This window comes from Bos indicus x Bos taurus, chromosome 2, assembly GCF_003369695.1.
Source record: "Bos indicus x Bos taurus breed Angus x Brahman F1 hybrid chromosome 2, Bos_hybrid_MaternalHap_v2.0, whole genome shotgun sequence".
Taxonomy (NCBI): Eukaryota; Metazoa; Chordata; class Mammalia; order Artiodactyla; family Bovidae; genus Bos; species Bos indicus x Bos taurus.
In genome coordinates, this window is record NC_040077.1 from 22671766 (window position 1) to 22693932 (window position 22167).

The 22167-nt window shown below is 35.2% G+C and overlaps 1 protein-coding gene across 1 annotated transcript in view; it reads left to right on the plus strand.

Annotated features, from left to right (window-relative positions):
* SP3 (Sp3 transcription factor) overlaps nucleotides 1-9400 on the plus strand; it is a 58195-nt gene extending 48795 nt beyond the window's left edge. Inside the window, exons 6-7 of the mRNA XM_027557385.1 lie at nucleotides 5101-5297; nucleotides 7652-9400. Coding sequence (XP_027413186.1) covers nucleotides 5101-5297; nucleotides 7652-7968 — 514 coding nt within the window. The 3' untranslated portion in view covers nucleotides 7969-9400. The remainder of the gene's footprint in view (nucleotides 1-5100; nucleotides 5298-7651) is intronic.
* The last annotated feature ends 12767 nt before the right edge of the window (nucleotides 9401-22167 follow it).

The window sequence follows — 22167 nt, forward strand, 5'->3', positions numbered from 1 at the left end:
GCAGAAAAAGTTAGTGAACAAAATATATGAAATCACATTTTTAGTTCTGAATGCCTTTTTTTAAAAAACTAAAATTAGTTTACTTTAAAAGAAGTGTAGTAAGATGGCATTTAACAGGCCCATATCAGATAATTTGCAAACCAGCAATGAGATTTGCCTAAATACTGATTAGAAAGTTGCTTCTTAACTTGAGAATAACTTATATAATATAAAAATAAGTTTAGAAATTGGTGATAAAGTGTATTTTCCGTTTTCAACAGAAATGAATAATAAGCATTAATGGTGGAATTTTTTAAAAAGTGAAACTGTAATATTTCTGTTCCGTGTTTTTAAAAATAAACATTAAGCAAAAAATGACACACTCAAAACCTATCAGTAACTGTATTAAATGTGGATGGATTAAGCTTAATAATTAAGAGATTGAGTCTCCGATTATCCTTAAAAAACAAACTCCAGCCTTACATTGATTATAAAGAACATCTTAAATTGGCACAGAAATATTGAAAATAAAGGAATGAAAGAGATTTATTAGGCAAATGTTAACAAAAAGGAAATATGCATAGCAGACATGGTATCATTTGATATCTATTTGATATTTTCACCTAATCAAATGGATAGATAGGGATATATTTCTTAATAACATGAAGTTTTCATCAAGAAGTTTACTAGCCATGGTACCTTTTCCCCACAACTTTGAAGTGTATAGAGAAAAAACTGATAGCACTCTAAAGACACACCAACCAAATCCTCCAGTCATGGTGAAATATCTTAATATACCTCTGTCAGAAATGAGCTATTTAAATAGACCAGGGGTGGGGGGATCTATTAATAGAGTTAATGAACTTGATCTAATAAAGCCTACCTGCCTTTGAAAAGTTGATCTGTACACTGGCCAGCCCATTCCCATTAATAATAATGACTAATTGTTAAAGTGAGAGCTTACTATGTTCTAGATAGTCTTATATGTGAGGCGTGGAGAGGATGAATGGTTTTTAAGAGCATGTACAACTGGGATTTGGACCCAGTTTCTTACTCTTGGACCTGTCTTAACCACTATACTGCCTCCTGAGTAAATTTGCTTCTGCATCTGATCCTTAGGCATTTGTATTTACTAATGGTAATTATTCACTTGTTTGATTTATTCTTTGAAATGTTTTGGTCAATTTAAATAAATTAGTGTGGAATTTGGTTAGACAACAACTTTTCTGAAGTTTACCCTCATTTTTAGAAGAATTTTCAAGATAAATTATTCATTAAAGTCAAATCTGAGGGTCATAGCTTTGCCTGTGTTTTGTTTATTCTTTTTCTTTAAATTGAAAGTTTCAAATTTATGTTTATTAAACTAAAACATGCTCAAAAAATTCAGAAATATAGAAGACTATTAAAATAATACCTAATTTCTACCCCACTTGAAGATGACTGTTGTAACATATTTGTATTTATCTTTCCAGACTTTAAATATATTTTAAAGTAGAATCACCTTCTCTGTTTTACATGTCTGTTCTTCTTATTTTGAAAATTTTTGTGATCATACTTCCAAGTCTACAAAAAGCTTGCATCAGTTTTTTATGACTATAGTATTCTAGTGTGTGGATGTATAAGAATTTAAAACTTTTGGGGAGTTTATTGTCAATTAATTCTTACACATATGTCTTTGCACATTTGTCTGATTCTTTCATCAGTATAAGTTGGCAGTGGTGGAATTGTTGGATCAAAGGGAAATGTCTCCTACAAAGTTGCATTAATTTATATTCCATCGGTGGTGTATGAGAACGTCTGTTTGCCCACACCCTTGCCAACAATGAATTTTACCATTTTTTAAAACCTTTAAAGTCTGAGAGATGAAAAGTAATGCCTCACTATTCTTTTACATAGTATATTTTTGTTACTTTGTGAGATTGAACATTTTTTGTTGATATTTTACCATTTAAAAATTTTGTAAATTATTTCTGTCTTCTGTGAATCTGTTAATTTGTTTCTGTGTCATATGTGCAGATATTTTTTTCCAGTTTTACATTGCCTTTCCATTTTTTCAGTGGTTTGCAAAATGTGATTGTTTATACAAGTAAGGAGAATTCTCACAGTTTGCAAACTTTTCTTTTAAGCACAAATTTTTTACTTGAGATGCATTGTTATTATGCTATTATTATGTCTTCCTCAAACTGAAGATTATAAAAATACTCATTTTCTAGAACTTCTGTGAGTTCATTTTAAAATAATTTATTCTGAGCAATTAAAATTGAAGTTCTTAAGAAAAAAACTATATTGTTTCTTAGCGCTCATTTGCACAAAATTCAGCTAATATATTCATGATAGGCACAATCATAACATAGGCAGTTGCTACATCCAGTTAATAGAAGCATAACATATAGTAAATCCCATTCCGCAAAGGTGAGATAGATGGCATTTTAGAATATTGGCCTTTTTCTTTCAGCAGTATTCTTTAAAAGAATATAATAGTGTGTGTAAAGTGGCATCTTTAAAGAACTAAATTTTGTTTTTATCTTTTTGAGCAAGGTGTAAAATATAATTAAATATTTAAAAATTATATTTGTTTGGGCATTTAGCGAATATTTATTAAGCAGAACCAGCCTTCAGAAACTTTGAAGAGAGGATAGTAAAATAAATTCTAAGGACATTATTGTTACATAGGCTTTGTGTGAATTAGACCTCAGCCCATTTTTTTGAAAAATAAGTTATTTTGTAAACTCTGTTACTTTCCCTGTCAGCCTTTCAGTTTGTGTTTTGTTTCTCCTGTCCCAGGCAAAAGACTCAATTTACTTTTTTAATCCTTCCACTCAGAATTTAGCTTGCTTCATTGTATCGTTCTGTCTTTGCATTATTAAAATTTTGGGAGCAAGTTTAAGAAGTCAAGAATATGAACTTAAAATTGTTAGTTTTTTTAGGTCATGTAATAGGTAGAGGGATGTAAATATATAAATCAAGAAGAAAACTTATGGTAATCTTTTATTACTTAAAGGTTGTTAAGAAATTTACTTAAGTTCTCTTTCTTCATATCACATGCCATAAGTCCATATCTAGCATATCTATGTCTTGAGTAAAATTTGTCTTTGAATAGAAACTTGAACATGGGTATTGGGCTTTTCTCTTATATTGTATATTTTTGTGTGCCCTGTCTTCATTTTTTTCTTTCTTATATGCCTGTCTCATTTTCAGACAATAAATATGTCTTGTTTCCTTGTAATTCAATTGATGAACAAATATCTTTCCCTGGAATTTTGGTTCTTTGAAAACTCATTTGTTGCAATAATTTATTTTAGTCTTGTGCTTTGTTCCTGCTCTCAGGCTAAAATTTGCAAAGTTAGTACAATAATAGCACTTTTGAATTTATAAAAGACATTGATTCACCTGAGTGGCAGGCTTAGAAGAGAGGCAGGAAGTTATGAGTGTAGAATCAACTGAATTGGGTTCTCTGTGAAATTGCTATGGTGAACACAATATGTAAAATCAGTTTGTACACCAATAGCCACAGACATTGCTCCTTTTCTTTGGGCCATTCAAAAATAAATTTAAAAGAGCTAAACTAAATGGAAATACTGTTGGCTTTGGTTAAGACTTTGGCATTGCAGGTGAGCCAGCAAAACCTATTTCACTCAGCTCAGCTCTTCGAAGAGAGTTGTAGAAATTGGGGGTGGACTGGAGCTGAAACTAGAATTGTGTTAGATTATGACATCCTTGCCCTTGAGACAACAGCATGACTCCTCCTTGTCTTTACTTATGCTATTCCTCTGCCTGGAATGCCTTCCCTCCTTTCTATCTAAATCCTACCCACCTTCTCCACGAAGCCTTCTCTAACTACTGGAGCCCACATTGATGTCTCCCTGTTCAGAACACCTATGGCACCTAACAGCCAGCACTGCACCGTTTAGCACTGTTTGTCCTATGGCAATTTCACATGCTACTGAGTGTGAGTACATTAAAATATAAATGTGGGGAAATATGCATTTTTCCAGTAAAATTTGAGAAACAATAGGTATATATATACAGGAGGATTTGCAGGCTTATGGACGGTTTACAGGCTATATACCTAGACAGATTGTGGGAGGAGGGGAAGTTGGGTGGGGGTCTTAAATGTATCTTTTTTAATCTCAGAGAAACTGTGAAGTTTATATAATAAAATTTCGACAATTGAGTCTAAAATGTCATTTTTTAAAATATAAACTCATTTATTTGTCTTTATTCAGTAACTATCCTTTTTTGTTGTTGTTGAGGTTGAGTAATAACATTTTCTGTAGTGTTTAATACAATTTGAATATCATTTCTGGAATCAAAAATGTTTCCTTCTTGCTTAGGCTAAGATACCTGTTCACCCATCTAAGCACATATCTTCTAAGCCTTGTTCTTGCCATCAAGTACTGAAATGTAACAGATGTAAAACTTTGCAGTCTGGAGAAACTGCATTTTATTTATGTCTCTGATGTATAATTTGGGGTATCTGCATGGTTATTAGTAAGGGAATTTTAACTGTAAGATAATTTTTATTTCATACAATTCTAGGGATCTAAGATGACAGGTTTGTCTAGATTTTTTTCCTCTGGTTTTCTGTAAGTCAGTGTATATTCAGGATGTGGCCATACAAATATGTGAATCAATAATGCATATATCATATTAATTTAAAGCCTGATTAAGGCATCTAATTAATTGTACCTGTGATGAGTTAATGCATCTATTGTTGATTTATTTACTTTTTAAATTAGCTGACATCGTGACTTTGAATAGACCATTTAGTTTTCCTGTACAACTAATTTAATTGAATTGGGTCTATGCATAGAATTTGTGAATGGTTCTGACAAGATAATAAATAGCTTTATTATACACACTGTGTATGAAATGTCCTCTTAAATTATGTATTTCTTGAACATATTTACATTTGGACAGCATTCACATTAGTTGTGGAGTAAAAGAACATGTAAAACTTCCAAATTCTTATTTAAATTGATTTTAAACGGTTTTGGTTTCTGATTGACCGCATGGTGATAATGTCTTCTATTTGAAATTCAGCATGTTGAATATGATGAGTGGTATTGTCCGTTTGAATATTTTCATATAAGTATATATTATTCTGTGTGTGTTTTTTAGAGGTACCAATCTTGGGAAAAAGAAGCAACACATTTGTCATATACCAGGATGTGGTAAAGTCTATGGGAAGACCTCACATCTGAGAGCTCATCTTCGTTGGCATTCTGGGGAGCGCCCATTTATTTGTAACTGGATGTTCTGTGGTAAAAGATTTACTCGAAGTGATGAATTACAGAGGCACAGAAGAACACATACAGGTTACTAATCTTTACTTTTAACAGACAAAAATTAATTATATGGCTACATACTACCTTGAATTTTTTTTTAAGCATAGCTTACTGAACTGAATCTTTTAAAATATGATTGTTTACATCACATTGCTATCTTCAGCAACATCAATTTAAAAACACTTTATTCTAAACAAGCCATATATATGGCTTATCTTATAAAATAATGTTTTATCTTATGCAGACTGTGGTTAGTGTTGTTTTTTTCAGTCAGTTTTTTGTTTTCATTTTATTCAGTGTCTTAAGTCACATTTATCTTCTCATTGTTAATTACGTCAATGTTCTAAATTAGTTGTATGCTTTTACTCTTGATCATTATTTTCTTCCTCCTTAACACTGTAATAATAATTCCTTTTCCTCTGATAATCTCATGTTTTAATATATGTGAAATAAGCAGAAAACTCTTTTCTTTGAGGGGTGATAACCACAGCATCTTTGATGTCAGGATTTTCATTTAATTATGTTTACATAGTGTTTGTATGGTTGTTACATGGAATGGACCTAGGAATGACCCCAATTGAATTCTAACTTAATATAACATACGCAGGTAGTTTTCTCTTACTACTATATAATGATCAATTTGATCATCAGTCTATGCTCAACATTTGAAGAATTGATAAATATATAATGTATTTACAAAGCCTAGAGAGTTTAGAAGGAAGAATTATGGTGAAACCTTGAAATCTCTTAGATCTAAATATATAAAGTAACCCATGAAATATGTAGCAGTGTATTATATGCTCTACTTGTTTTAATTTCTGTCTCATCAGGTAGGTAGACAGGTGAACTTTAGCTGTTTGAAACTGCAACTGGCAATATAAGAAAGTAGATAAAGTATATCTGGAGGCAGAGATCAGTATCACTGGGCTAGTAAGGCATTGTTGGGCATTAAGACCTTAAGATGGGCCTATACTAGAATTTTCCTCAGTGGAATTTGATCAGCAGGATATGAAAAGATACAGTGTAGAAGGGAAGAAAGGTCTGTGATCAAAGTGTAGGAAACACTGTGTTAAAGGTTTGCTATGCGAGCGCCTTCAGGGAGCACCTTCAGTAGTCTCATAGTGAGCACTGTGCGGCTTCAGGTAGGGGAGGTGGTGGCAGCCTCTCATGGTGCCATTTTGTCACTGAGCATCTCCCAGAACTAATGTTTCAAGGGAAACTTTGGGGAATAACCTTCCCAGAAGAATAGTATGCAAATAGAAGAAGTGAGAGCTCCATTTGTCATGAGTGAAGATGAGATTCTGTTAATACATTTCTTTTATGTAGGATTGAGCCATGTTAGAGAGTCCTTGGAAGTTAAGTAGTGGAGACCTTTAAGTATTTAGTTATCTACAAATTACTCTTAAATCCCGTACCACTTAGTACAATGGTAAATTTCTGTACTCTAATAAAATTTGGTATTTAAGGAAGATTTTTCTGGCATTGATTTGTTGGATTGGAGAGGGAAAGCCTAGCATGTCGCTGTAATAGTTGAGGCATGAGGTCTGATGAGGACCTGCTGAGAGGAAAGTTGCTGAAATGAGATAGATAAGACATTTTGAAGAAAATAAGAAAGTATTGGATTTGTTTATTGTATAAGTTCTCTGTGTATTCCTTTTAGTTTGGCCTTTTGCCTTACCTTCTAGTAATCCACCCACATAGTGGGTCTTCAGCATAATAGAAGTTCTGTCTATCCTTTGTGTAAAAAATGTTGTTTTAAAGTACTTTAAAAAATTTTTTTGTTCATGTTGAAAAATAAATTTAGGCATCAGAGTCTTGTTAACTTTAACATCATGATGTATTAAGCTTGCTTTTGATTATTCCAACTGAAATCAGATAACCATCTCCAGTTCTTGGGACTACCCAGTCTTTATTAGATTTCAAGCTTGTGTCTTGGCTTTAATTTTGAAGTACTTTGTGTAGTTACTTGAATTTGCATTTATGAGTTGGAAGGTTAAATATCAGGATCTGACATTTTAATAATATCTGAAGTATAGCTTAAAACTGTAGTTTTCTTTAAAGAAGTATGTTGCAGGTCATCATTTTTAAGCTGGTATCTTATAACATGTTTCAAAACAAACTGTTAGCGTAGTTGAGGTATTAGATTCTTATCTGATATCAGTGTATAGTTTAATAAGTTTGAAGATTGCTTTTCACCCAAAAATAAAGATGATAAATTTATTTTGAAGAAAAAATATTGCAGGGACAGCTCATGAATCAAATACAATTCTAATTGCATTCTGCTCCCTGTCCCTAAAACTGTCAGTCTTAGCTTATTTTCTTTCTCAGAGAACGAGTCTATTAATGTTGAATTTAAAAACTAAGTAACTCAATTTCTTTAACAGGTGAGAAGAAATTTGTTTGTCCAGAATGTTCAAAACGCTTTATGAGAAGTGATCACCTTGCCAAACATATTAAAACACATCAGAATAAAAAAGGTATCCACTCTAGCAGTACAGTGCTGGCATCTGTGGAAGCTGCACGAGATGATACTTTGATTACTGCAGGAGGAACAACACTTATCCTTGCAAATATTCAACAAGGTTCTGTTTCAGGGATAGGAACTGTTAATACTTCCACCACCAGCAATCAAGATATCCTTACCAACACTGAAATACCTTTACAGCTTGTCACAGTTTCTGGAAATGAGACAATGGAGTAAATATTACACAAATACTTATTCATTGTGGTTATTTTTATACAGTAGTGAGAAGAATATTGTTCCTAAGTTCTTAGATATCTTTTTATTGATGTGCAAAAATTTTTGGATTGACAGTAACTTGGTTATACATGACACTGAAATGCCTTACTTTGTATGATATTCCATAGTATATTAAAAATGGTAAAATTGCATGGGTTTTGTAGGTACTTTTGGAATCTAGAAGAAATGAAATTTTACCAAGTTATATAAAGAGAAAATTGAATTTAACAATGCGAATGGTAGTCTAACCAAATGCACCAATCCTGTGTGGTTTAGTGTAAAAATGAGAACATGTTGGTATTTATCTATTGTAAGATAAAAAAGTTGGTGGGTGAAAGAAATCATGTTATGATAAAAAAAATTTTTGTAATTTTCTTGATGACTGGAATTTTTATTATGCATAACTGACAAATCAAGTTTCCAAGCAAATGTTACATAGTGTAGGCTTTACTTAGCTTATCAATTTGTCATTTTGAAGCTAATTATTTTAATTAGGTTAACTATGTACAATATTTTAAGCATTACTCTTGTAAGATTTTGAAAAATACATTTTAACATGGAACTCTAGGGATAGTCACCTTTTAAATCCTGTTGAAAAGCCATGTTTAAGATTTAATTTGCCAAAATAATGTCTTGTTAATATCCTTTCAATAACGAAGTTGGGCAATATAACCAATGTTTAAAAAGGTTTAAAATGTATAGGTTGAGGCATTTGGGTGGTAAGAAAATGTTATAGTGAATTATCCCTTTTCTTGAATATTGGAGGACCAAAAAAATAAGGTTTATTGCGTCTTAGCAGTGATTTTTTTTTTTTTTTAATCCAATCTTGTTTCCAAAAACCACATGTCTGCCAGGGCCTTAAAAGCCATCATGTAAATTACCAGTAAAGTATAACATATGCAAACATAACAAAATCACTTCCATAGTGACGATACTCCAACCATATGGATATTAGTCATAGAGAACTAGAGGTTTTATGATATTTTTTTAAGTCTTTTTTTTTTTTTTTGGTCTAGGTAGTCAGTCTGCACTTAAATATAAACCATTTTCCTTTTTTTGCTTTTTCCCTTAAAATTTATATGTATCCAGTACATTTAATTGAGAAATGTATGTTTTTTATTATGCTGTATTTTCTTTTTATTTTTTAATTATTGTTTATATTTTCAATTATTAAAAATGTACAAAATAAAGTTTCATTGCTGGTCTTGTAAGAGCTATACAATTTTCTTAAATGTATACCTATAACTGCAGCAGTTCACCTATTTCAAAAATTTGGAATTCTGTTCATTTGTTATTCTTAAGACCACCTCAAATTTAAAGGCTACCTTATTGTACGTTTAAAGTGTATTATAACAGTGTGGTAGTTAATAAAACACTATTTTTTTTCTTTTGAGTTTGTTGTATTCCTGTGCATTTAAAATAATTGCAGTGGTATGGGGTGAGAAAATTGGTATGGTTTATTTTTCTTAGCATTTTATTTGCAGATTCTTGATTTCAGACACTGAAATTATTATAAACATATATATTAAAGGGAAGAGTAGAGGCTCCTGGAGATTACTTTTTTTCATCTAAGAATGAGCTTAGGAAATAGAACTTCTGAAAAAAATCTTTTAACTCTCAGCCTACATTGATTCGTAGGAATTTTATCAGTCCATTTTGCAAAACCTTGTTTTTTGTTTCCCCTGTTAAAGCAATGCAGAATATTTTGATTTATCAAAAATTTGAGTTTACTTGAAGATTCTTAAGAATGATAACATAAAACAGCTTTGGTAACCATGACGAGAGTTATTTGAAAAGGTGGTTTTTTAATTTATGTGTATTTAATCATAAAGGCAGGGTAAGAGGGAAGGAAAAATAAACAGGATATTAATGTGAATATTTTAGATATTTTAAAATATCCAGTTACTCTACATGTATAGAGTAGGATTAAAGATTTCCATTGTCTGTTTTCCGGGCCCAATCTGATACTGTCAGTAATACTAATATTTTTGAGTGCTTAGGACAACACTAGATACACATAAAAACAAAGTTTTTCTAAATGTGAGATTTAAGCTTGTGATGCAGAATAAGAAGTATTACTTGGAATAGTGAACATTAATGAATGTACATTTATTTTGAAGTTACAGGGCTAGAATTTGAATCTTTAAACTCCTTTAAATAATTTTTAGAATTTAAAAAATTATGTTGAGTATGTGAAGAGGATTACATGAGAAGGTTGCTCACTTGAGAAATTACCCATTAAATCAGGAGATTAAAAAACCTTTTTAGAGTGATGGCGTAGCTGCTGTTGTTGTTTTTAATTGGAGGGTAGTTTACAATGTTGTGTTAGTTTCTGGGGCTGTTTTTAATACTGAAGATTTATAATAAGTTTATAGAGAGTTTTCAATCTGAGTTTCCAAGCAAATTTTATCACTTCTTAGAGCATGAATGCAATGAAGAAAGTAAGTAGTCTTAAAAATTGTTTAAATAAATTTTTAGATTTTTTTTGGAGAGCCTGCCTGGAATATACCAGTAAAATTTGGGTGTTTGCCTAACAAAAAAATGAAAGTTAGTATTCAACCTCAGCCAAGGTGACTTTAAATATTTCTGTTTTTTTAATAGAAAAAAATGTTTAATACATTCTGGAAACTTACTATTTGAAGAATTACCCTAAAGTAATTTTTTTCTAGTTAAATAAAATCTCTTAGTATTATGTATGGGTGTAATGTTTTAGTGTAAATTTCCTCTTCAGTAGGTGTTTTCAGCAATTGCTTTGTTTTTGTCAAGGCTAGAGTTAGTACATACTCAGTATATTTACATACAAATAATTCCTGTTTATCAGAACATATTCATTTAGTGGACTAGGCGTCTGTACACTATACCTCAATTTAAAGAAAGTATTACTTGAGAAAATTTTATTTTCTGTAGATTGATACTTAATGACTTTGAGAAGTAATTCACTTAACTTAAAAAAGAACATAAAGCTTTAGAAAAGTACCTCAATTACAAAAAGGTGCCCTGTAAGTAACTTTGGGCAAAATAGTGAAGATGCTTAAATTATTTCAAAATAGTGAAAACATTCTAAGTAGTAAAAATACATTTAAGGTGAAGGCATGTCAAACATATTTCAAATAGGTCTTAGTATTCATTAGAAAATGCTGGGAGTATTTAACAATCCACAGGCCTAACTTCATCCCTGACCTAAATCTACATATCTGGAGATGGAGCGTATATATACATGACCATTGAAAGGTGGTGGTTTGAACTGCAGGGGTCTGCTTATACATGGCTATTTTTCAGTTGTAAATATTACAGTACAGTCTGGTTGGTCGAATCCACACGTTACAAATCAGTCAGAGAGGGCCAATTATAAGTAATATGTAGATTAACTCCCGTGTTCTAGGGTCAACTGTATTTTTAACAACTCCTCAAGTAGCTCGCAGCAGCAGCAGCAGCAAGTAGCTCTCATAAACACTCCTGAGTTAAAACCATAACTAGAAAAAGTGTCCCCTTGTATCTTAATTGTAGTTAGGATTGTATTACTTGAAAATTTCTGTCTTATTAAAAATTTCAGTATTGTTTGAAATGTGAGATTATTACTAACATTTTGTTTTAAAATATATGTGTTGGTCATGCTACCCTACTAGTAGGCAATTTGGTTTTCAGTTTTAATTATGTTAAGTAGATAAGAATTGTTTTCAATGTAAGAACAATTTGTTTCACTAAATAGTATTTTTAAAACTTTTTGCCATGAGTGAATAAGAAGTAAGTCTTTTATAGTCTGATAATCAGCACAAAACGAAATTGGTTGATACCTTGGAAACAAAACTTGATATTTAGTGAAGTCTCTCAGTCATGTCCGACTCTTTGCGACCCCATGGACACCAGGCTCCTCCATTCATGGGATTTTCTAGGCAAGAGTACTGGAGTGGGGTGCCATTTCCTTCTCCAGGGAATCTTCCTGACCCAGGGATCGAACCCAGGTCTCTCCCACATTGTAGACAGACGCTTTACCGTCTGAGCCACCAAGGAAGATATTTAGTAAAATCATCTTTTTTATTTAGTGTTGGGAGACAGATAATACTTGGCCCCTTGTCTTGTTCAGGCAGATTTGTATATAATCATATACTTTGTGAATATGTGCTAGTGGCAGATACAAAGTGCTCTCAAAACTAGAGGGAGAATTCTGCATGTAGAAGTCTGAAAAATTTAGGCGGAGGAAATGGCTCAATTCAATTTGCTTTGGATGACGGGGAATTGTGAGGGATGGCGTGGGAATATATTGGAGGAGGGGCTGTCACATTGAGAAGGAGTTCATAGTACAATCTTTACCAGTGATTCCTAGTGTTTATGGGATCATAGGCCTTCTTAGAAAATGGCCACACTTACGGAATTGGTGGAGGAAGAGGAGTTGTCAAGGAGACTGACATAGAAACTCAGTGTCAAGATGGTGAAAACAGAGGCAGGCCAGAGGTTCAGTCAGAAGAAAAGACAAAAGATTTTGGCCCGGCAATGAGTTGTCAACTGATCTGTGTTAGAGTAACTGGGTCAAAGATGACACAGGAAAAGAGGCTATGGAGACAGCAAGCATGGGCTGTTCGTAAGTTTAGTGGTGAAGAGGAGAAAGATGGGCAGATGTACGGCTCAGTCAGAATTTAAAAAATGCTTGAAAAAGTTCCTGATATATAAAGTGACATACTGATAAATATTAAGAAAATAGACTATAAAGGAATTTAGCCTCTGAGCTACTCAGAGATAACTTATTTCCTTTGAAAAATATCAAAATTGGAGTTGAAATTTAGAAAAAACTGCATGATTTGCTGATATGTAACATTTATACCATTTTATTATAAATTTAAGATATATTGATATACTGAAAAAGAGGTCTCCATTTCTTTTGGCTTTCCTCTCCCCACCCCCCAGCTGTTTAACAACATTGCCTCTCCTAAGTCCATATTAAGCTGCATGTTAGATGTGATATTGGGTAGGTTTCTTGCCTTTAACACCTAATTTTCATCACCCATAAAAAGGGGATAACAATAGTAATCCTTCATAGGATTGTTGGGAGGGTTAAAATGGAAGCAGAGAATAAATGTCTCCTCCCTGTATCCCCCATACATCTCTTCTTTAACTCTGAAGACTTCACTTTTCTGTAGTGAAGAAGTATCCATCGTTTAAACATGGCTCATGCACTGATTTCTCATCTTGAGAATGAGGGGACGTTTCAGTGCCAAAATCTGAAGAGAGCTATAGAATCTAAATTGATAGTGAACAATGTGTCTAAAGTGACTGCCTCATCAGAAAGAAAGGAGTAAGAATGAAGCACAAATTATTTCTCCAAAAATAGGGTATAGCTTTTAGGATATCTGCCCAACTTAGGTCCCATTTTCTGAATACTACTCTTTGCCACCTTCAGGGGCGAGCTGTTTAGATGATTGGACACGGAGTGGATATCTGGTCAAATTTGAGCCAAGTAGATGTTTTCTCCCAAGAATTTGAAATGGAAAACGAATGTCTTGGGAAGTTGCATTTGGAACCTACATGTGAAGCAGAAGGAATAAGACGAGAGACTGTACAATTCCAGAAGAAAAAGATGAAGAGAACAGCTGCCTTGATTCCTGATACTTTGTGCTTTTATTCCAATTTTTTATGCCTGTTCATTTCCTGCTCCTGGGTTCTCATGAGGTAATCTCAAAACCTTCCAGAGACCCACTTTTACCTTAGGTATTTCTTAAATTTGAGAGGCTGGTTTCCAAATAGTGCCAACTAAAACATCTTGAGATACAATTTCTACTTAAATACACTGCTTGAAATAGTTGATGAGTTAGTGCTGTAGAAAATACCAACAAAAAGTCATGGTTAGTGCCAGACCAGATTTAGACAAGAACTGTAGAGCCTGAAGAGTCAGAAAGGGTGAGTCTTGAAGAGCTAATAAGATGTGCCCAGGAGAACAGATGAAAAGGCCTAGAAGTCCATCTGCAGTCTGAGGACTCTTACCAAAGGGCTGTATATTTGTGTCTGTTTTTGGTCTTAAGGATCACTGCCTTCTTGCCAACGTTAGCACTCTGGTTAGCGCACCTCACCACGTGGTCTTTATATTTTCATCATGTCTTTGGACTCAGGGGAAGTTTGGCTTTTAATTGTGTTTACTCAGTCGCTTAGCTTCCTCACATGCAGATCCTTTAAAAATTCTTCGTTATTTGCATCTTTCCCGTTTTTACTGTTGATAACTTTGTGTAGCTTTTTCATCTTGAATCATTTAGTAAAGGTGAAAACTTCCACAGAATAATAGAGTGCGCAGATTTTGGACTCAGGCACATGTGGGTTTATGTCCTGGCTCTGCTGATTACTAGCTGTGTGACCAGGCACTCTACCTTTCCACCCTTGGCCTCAGTTTTTTAGAATGTAAAGTGGGGGTAATAGTAGCATCATCTTCATAAGGATAATGGAGGACATTAAATAAGTTAATGCATGAAAACCACTTCCCACAGTGCCTGGCACATAGTTAAGTATTAGTAAATGTTAGCCTTAGAGAAATCAATAATCTTCCTACACTTGGAAATAATTATCCCCATCTTGTATATTAATTTGTTCATTCACTTAGATCCACTTAGTTGTCAGCAAACATTAACAAAATTGCTAGTATTGTGCCTTTTTGGTGAAACAGTTCAAATATATAGAAAAAAATATAGAAAAGCATATAACAAATAACCTGTGTATCCAGCTTTTACAGTCTTAATCATTTTACACACAGTTTCTTGTTTCTTTTAAAGAAATGATTGTAGCTATAGGTGAAATCTATATAGTCCTATATCATTCCGTCTCTCTCTTTTCACCCACGGGGGTAACTGCTGCTCTGAATTTGATGTTCACCAGAATGATACCATGAATGATTTTAAATGCTTACTGTATGTGTGCATATATAGGGTGGTTTTTATGTTTTTGAAACTATATGAAATGGTATCTTACTGTACGTAATCTTTGGGGACTTGTTTTTTTTCACTCATGTTTTTGAGATGTATCTGTGTTACATGTTTCTCTAAATTACTCATTTTTAATGCTATATAGTTCATTGAGTATATCACAGTTTATCCATTTTCTTGTTGATGCACATTTCAGTTATTTCCAGTATTTGTCTATTATAAACAATGCTGCAATGAAATACTTGATATGTTTCCTTGTGCATGTGTGTGAGTGTTTCTCTTAGATACGTATCTACAAGTTCAGTCACTGGCCAGTAAGATATTCTTATCTTCAAATTTGCCAGGTACTGCCAAATTGATCTCCACTGTATGCGCCAAATTCCATTCCTAGCGGCAGTGCTTAGGAGTTCACATTTCCCCACACTCTTCCCAAATCCTTGGCCTCGGTAGATATTTCTTTCCAATTGGAAAAAAAACGCAATTTTATTTTGCAGTCTGACAGAGTGCTTTAAAATCCATCTGGGAGTAAAACAAGCAGGTGTAAGAAGTTAAAAAGGAATCAGGAAAACAGTCATGTATTTATAAAGATACCAGTACTGATAGGCATTATTAAACATAATATTAAACTATAGCAGAAACAATGCATGTTTTTCTTCCTGGTTCCAGCTTTTAGCTCTCATTCAACCCCTGCCTTGGTATGGCACTCCCCACGGCCTCTCACTGTAGGCATCTCTTCACACAGTATACAACCCTCAGATTGAATATTGGAAAGAGGGCTCAGGCCCAGCTGGGTGTTTGCTTCACCCAGAAGGAGGCTGGGAGTGTAGTCAGCTGCACTGCGGCCTCTTTGCCCTGTTTTCTCCAATTCTTTCTCCTCTTTTCCACTCCTGTTCAAATTCAAGTAGTTAGATCAGCCTACCAGCTACGGAAGCCCGCTTCAAACTGGGGTAATCCTTTTTTGCAGAGACCCTAGTGTTGCCACTTAAATGTATAATATATTCATATGTATATCTCCATCCCTATATGAATGACAAATAATCATGACTTTGATTCTGATTTCTCTGTATTCTGGTGAGGTTGAGCAAGCATATTTTTTTTTATTAACCCATGTTTCCTCTGAAGGAAATTATTTGACTTTTTCACCATTTGCTTTTTTGGTGATTTTTATTTTGCATTGATTTTTAAGCATTCTTAATAATAATATTCCAGATACATATTATTTTAGATATATATGGGAAAATAATCCTTTTCCCAGTCTGCATCTTATCTTCTAACTTTGTTTATGGTATCTTTTATGTGTGGTAGTGTTCTACCAAAGTTTTATTGAAGCTCTAGTTGTAGCTTTTCTGTCTTTCCCAATAAATTCTCTGCCTGGTGTCATAAAAATATTTTTTCTCTAAAAACTTTATTATTTTTGCCTTTCAACTTGACTCATTAGTCCACTTTGAAATTATTTTTGTTTCTGGTGTGCAATTCCTAATACTGTCCATGTGGGTTACCAGTTGTCTTAGCACAGTTTATTGAATGACCCAGCATTTCCCCACTAATCGTAATGCTGTGCTGTGCTTGCTTTGCCCAGCACAATTGTAATGTTACCTCTTCATTTATCAAGTTTTCATTTGTGTATGGGTCTATTCCTTGATTTCTTTCTGCATGTTCTGTGCTGAGACCATACCATCAATACCATGGCCTTCACATCTTGATGTCTCTGCCCACCCCTTATGTGTCCTTCAGAGTTGTTCTGACTGTTCCTATCCATGGACATTCTTTATCTCCAGTTATTCAAGTCTACTTTAATGTCCTTTTTTATAAGTGACTGTTTTCTCTTTGAAAGGTCTTAACACGTCTTACATTTATTCCTATGTAATTTTTTTTTCCTGGGGAATAGGCTTTTTCAAAGTTATTGTTTAAATTGATCAGTGTTGATCTATACAAATGCTACTGATCTTTATAAATTGATTTTGTCTGATTATTCCACATAATTCCTTTGCTAGTTCTAATAGTTTACCTATAGATGCCCTAAGATGTTTTTTATGGAGACAGTCACATTGACCTCAAATAATAAAAGATTTGTCTCTTCAATTCCAATTCTGTTACCTCTTTTTTTTCTTTCTTCTTTTTAAGTAACTTATTGCATTAGCAGCTTAATACTAGCTAGAATTGGTGGTAAGATACATTTCTGTTCTAATACTTTTCTTTTCCACGCGTAACCCTATTGATTCTTCTGTTCTCTGCTTGGTACTTGGGATAAAAAATGATCAATTCATAGTTCCTGTCCTGAAGGATATAGTTTAGGCTGATGACATTCTGACTATAATTACCTTTCTGACTTAAAAAAAATTCTATCTGGTTTCTCTATTTTCATGTACATTTTCCAGTATAGCAATACAGTCCCTTTATTTCAAAGTTAGGGGAAGATTGAATTTTTTTTTTTAAACACATAATTCTCTAAAAGCTACAGCATAACCCTGCTAACTGTCCACAGATGTGACATCTGGAACATCACACACCAAGCATGCCAGAGCCTCATGTGGGCCCTCTTGTCTGCTTGGCACAGGGCTATATACATGAGGGCACCTAGGAAAGCTTTTATGACATTCAAAGAAAGAGCATAGCAGCTGACTTACTCAGGCTCTACTGTTAAGCTCAAGGCTTACTTGATAGGCCAGATTCAGGGGAGGGGAAGAGCAAAGTAAGAGTGGCTTATGGGGGTCTTTCTGGCCAGAGTCTTTTCAAATTTATTCCACTACTGGAGACAGTGAGTCACCCCGGAAGTGGAAATTAGAGACTACAAGACAGCAGTAAATGCACACAACCAACTTTCTCTTCACAGTGAATGAAGAAGGAAAAATTAATAATCCTGCTCAGTAAAATCATTACTCGGATGTCACAAGGCGGAAGGGGCAGGAGGTGTCAACGCCACCCAAAGCCAGGGGGCTTGTAATGTCTGGCTCCTCTTGGCTGGTCTGCTTTCTTCTTCAACTGCCAAAAGATAAAGGGACAGCTTTGAGATACTGTTTGTGTCCTAGAATTTAAGATTGGGACAAAGGAGAGGCTTGAAGAAAGGAAGTGAGCAGCAGGAGAATCGTAGGAAGGGACTTGGCCTTCGGCCTTGGTGCTGGGCATGCTCTGACCCATCTACACAGAAAGAAACTGAATTTTCACAGGAGTCAACTTCCTGATGCTGGTCTAGAGTTTTACCAGTTCTTGAAGGTGGCTTTTGGGACTCTCCCCTGGAGTCTTTGTTCTTTTTTTTTTTTTTTTTAATTTTTATGTGTTTATTTATTTTTGGCTGTGCTGGATCTTCATTGCTGTGCAGAGCAGAATACATCATGAGAAACACTGGGCTGGAAGAAGCACAAGCTGGAATCAAGATTGCCGGGAGAAATATCAATAACCTCAGATATGCAGATAACACCACCCTTATGGCAGAAAGTGAAGAGGAACTAAAAAGCCTCTTGATGAAAGTGAAAGAGGAGAGTGAACAAGTTGGCTTAAAGCTCAACATTCAGAAAACGAAGATCATGGCATCTGGTCCCATCACTTCATGGGAAATAGATGGGGAAACAGTGGAAACCGTGTCAGACTTTATTTTGGGGGGCTCCAAAATCACTGCAGATGGTGATTACAGCCATGAAATTAAAAGACGCTTACTCCTTGGAAGGAAAGTTATGATCAACCTAGATAGCATATTGAAAAGCAGAGACATTACTTTGCCAACAAAGGTCCGTCTAGTCAAGGCTATGGTTTTTCCAGTGGTCATGTATGGATGTGAGAGTTGGACTGTGAAGAAAGCTGAGTGCTGAAGAATTGATGCTTTTGAACTGTGGTGTTGGAAAAGACTCTTGAGAGTCCCTTGGACTGCTAGGAGATCCAACCAGTCCATTCTAAAGGAGATCAGTCCTGGGTGTTCTTTGGAAGGACTGATGCTAAAGCTGAAACTCCAGTACTTTGGCCAGCTCATGCGAAGAGTTGACTCATTGGAAAAGACTCTGATGCTGGGAGGGATTGGGGGCAGGAGGAGAAGGGGATGACAGAGGATGAGATGGCTGGATGGCATCACCGACTCGATGGACGTGAGTCTGAGTGAACTCCGGGAGTTGGTGATAGACAGGGAGGCCTAGCGCCCTAGCGTGCTAGGGGGGTCGCAAAGAGTCGGACACGACTGAGCGACTGAACTGAATGAACCCTTACTAATCTACTCTCCACATAGCAGCCCAGAATGATTTAAAAATATATATTTCTCTGTCCTTAAAACTCTTTATTGGCACTTCAGTGGCAGCCTGAGTCTTTGCATTGGGCTGGTTGGGCCTCCTCAGAAGTGTCTGTCCCTCTCTCGCTGGGTGTTTTAGCCACAACCGTTATCTCGCTTCCTCAGACACCTTACCTTCCTTCCAGCTTGCCTCTGGGCTCATGCCTTCTGTCAGGATGCATTATGACATTTGCGGGCTCTAGGCACTTTTGCCTTTATAGGCTCCTTCATAAATAGTAAAAAACAAAAAAAAACATGTATTTGATGATGACATTGATACGAAGATGAATGTAATCCAGGTTGGATTTTTCTCTTTTTCTGCTTTCTATCAAGATGAAAATCACATAACACAACCATTTAAAAATGTCCAATCCAGTGGCATGTAATATAGTCACCGTGTTTCGCAGCCACTCCCTCTGTCTAGTTCCAAAACATTGCCACAAAGAGAGACCCTGTACCCATTAAGCAGTTACTTTCCTCCTAGTCTCTGAGAACGGCTCTTCAGCTTCCTGTCTCCATGGATGTACCTATTCTGGATATTTCATGTAAGTGGAATCATACATATGTGGCCTTTTGTGTCTGGTTTCTTTTCCGTGGATATTGTCTGGGAGGTTCAACTGTATTGTAGCATATATCAGTAATTGATTCTTTTTCAGAGCAGAATAATATTCCATTGTATGGATTTTTATAGTTGTTATTCAGTCGCTAAGTTGTATCTGACTTTTTTGCAACCCCATGGACTGTAGCCTGCTTAGACGACTCTGTCCATGAGATTTCCCAGGCAAGAATACTGGAAGGGGTTGTGATTTCCTTCTCCAGGGGATCTTCTCAACCCCAAGATGGAACCCTGAGTCTCTTATGTCTCCTGCACTGGCATGTGGATCCTTCACCACAATTTACCAGATTTTATTTTTCCTTTCATCCACTGATGGGCATTTGAGTTGTTAACCTTTCTACTATTGCGAATAGTGCTCCTATGAACATTTGTGTGCAAGTATTTATTTGAATGCCCATATCAATTTGGGGGGTGGGTATATGCCATAATTGCTAGATTTGTTATTCTCCTGATTTTAAAAGAAATTGAAAACATTTTGATGGACCCCTAAACATATTGTGAGCCTAGGCCCTGCGCCTGCTGTGCCTGACCTGAAGTGGATGCTGAATTCTATTCCTTCTGTCTGAGATGCTTCTATTGCATCTTTATCACACCAGGAGAGGAGCAGCCCCGGCTTGTGAAATGTCACTGAGGAGATCTCCTATGCCTTGTAGAGAAGATGGGGCCCACTGAGTAGGGCAGAGAGTGGATTTATTCTCAGCTTCCATCCCAGGGCGAAATATGAGTTGATGGCAATGGTCAGTCTGAGCTCAAAGCGAAGAGCATCTCTGCATATCTGTGTCATCGCTCACTGTCTGGCTCCCTCAGCTGGCGCCTGTCCCCTAGCCCCCCAGCTGCTGGTACTAGGCTCCTCTTGGGTCTCATGCTTTCACCCTATTTCACTGTCGCACCTTGAGGAACCTGATCTCAACAAGAGAAACATGGCCAGTCTCTCTAGTTCTGAGGATGGCACTGGTGGCATTAGACCATAAAATACAACCATGATATGCTGCCCTAAATATTTTTTCAAGACCTTGTGCTTATTGGAAAATCTCAAGTAAAATTGGAACTTTATGAAGAAAGAAATTCCAAGTAGAATAACGTATAATAGAGATCATGGTGCTTTCCCTAGCACTGTGTCATATATCTCTTCTGGCTCTTTTACAGTGACTTGTTGACAGCAGAAGAGGGAGGGGATAGCCATGTTTTATCGAAACACGTCTTTTCTTTTTATGTTAACTTCAAGTTTCGTTATTTTCCTTCTCTTGACTTCTTTCTTCTCTTCCATGTTAGTTCAGTAAAAGACTGAAAGGAGGCTGGTACAGGGTTTTTATCAAGGGGATGAAGTATCTGAATTTACCAGCCTTACCATTTAGAGTTATGTCTGTCTGTCTCACTATTTGTCTGCATACCAGGTGGTTAAGAGGGAGAGTTTGCACAGGTCTGCCATCGTTTCATCTTCTTTGCATCCATACTTCCTTATGCTGACATTTGTAACAAGAGAAGATTATAGTCAGGAAAAGTCCCTACCCACTTTTAAAAAGTCAAACCCACAATATTTTCCATTCCCCCTTTTAATTACATTTGCTCTGTGGTTTGGAAAAGCAGACCACATTGCTTGCACCTAAATTATTTTCTAACTACCAAATTGCTCCGTCCCTGAACACATGCCCAAATCATCTCCTCCATGTTTTCAGGAAAGCTGTCTTGTAGGACATTGAATTATATCTTTTATTATGATATGTAATTACAATATCAGTGTCTGTACACCTTTTGTACAAATATATGCTAATGATCTTCCTGTTTCAAAAATCTTAAAGCAGTTCTTAAGCATTATAAGATATTGTCAACAGAGAAATACTGAACAGAAGATTGTTGGAGGGGTGAATCCAGAGAAATCAAAGTTTCTGTAGATTAGCCTAGTAACGTTACTCTTGCCATGATACTTCTTAATATATTGTGACAGTTATTAATTAGTGCGTTTTAATTAGTGCATTGCCCTTCCTCCCTTTGAATTATTTTGTGAAATCAAATGGGTCACATTATTGTGACTAAGATTACTCTGTAGTCTTATTTTATAATAGTCAAAATTGGCTCCTCTTGGATATGTACAAATAGTATTTGTCAGAACTTAGCAAATGTGTCACCATGATGGAAAAGTGCCTCTTCTTTTATCAAGAGCTCAAGATGATAATAGACACCATGGTCGTACAGAATGGCTAATGGGTCTGGGAAATCTGAGGACACAGGCCAAGGTTATTATGGATTTAAAAGAAAAATGCAAAAGAGGAGAAAGAGTTAAAAGGGCTTCCTGAGTCTAGAACTCGGTGGATTTTCCCAAGACTCCATATTCCATGAGAGAAACTAGACATAAAAGAACTTTTCTTATCTTGTTTGATAATTTTTCTCCC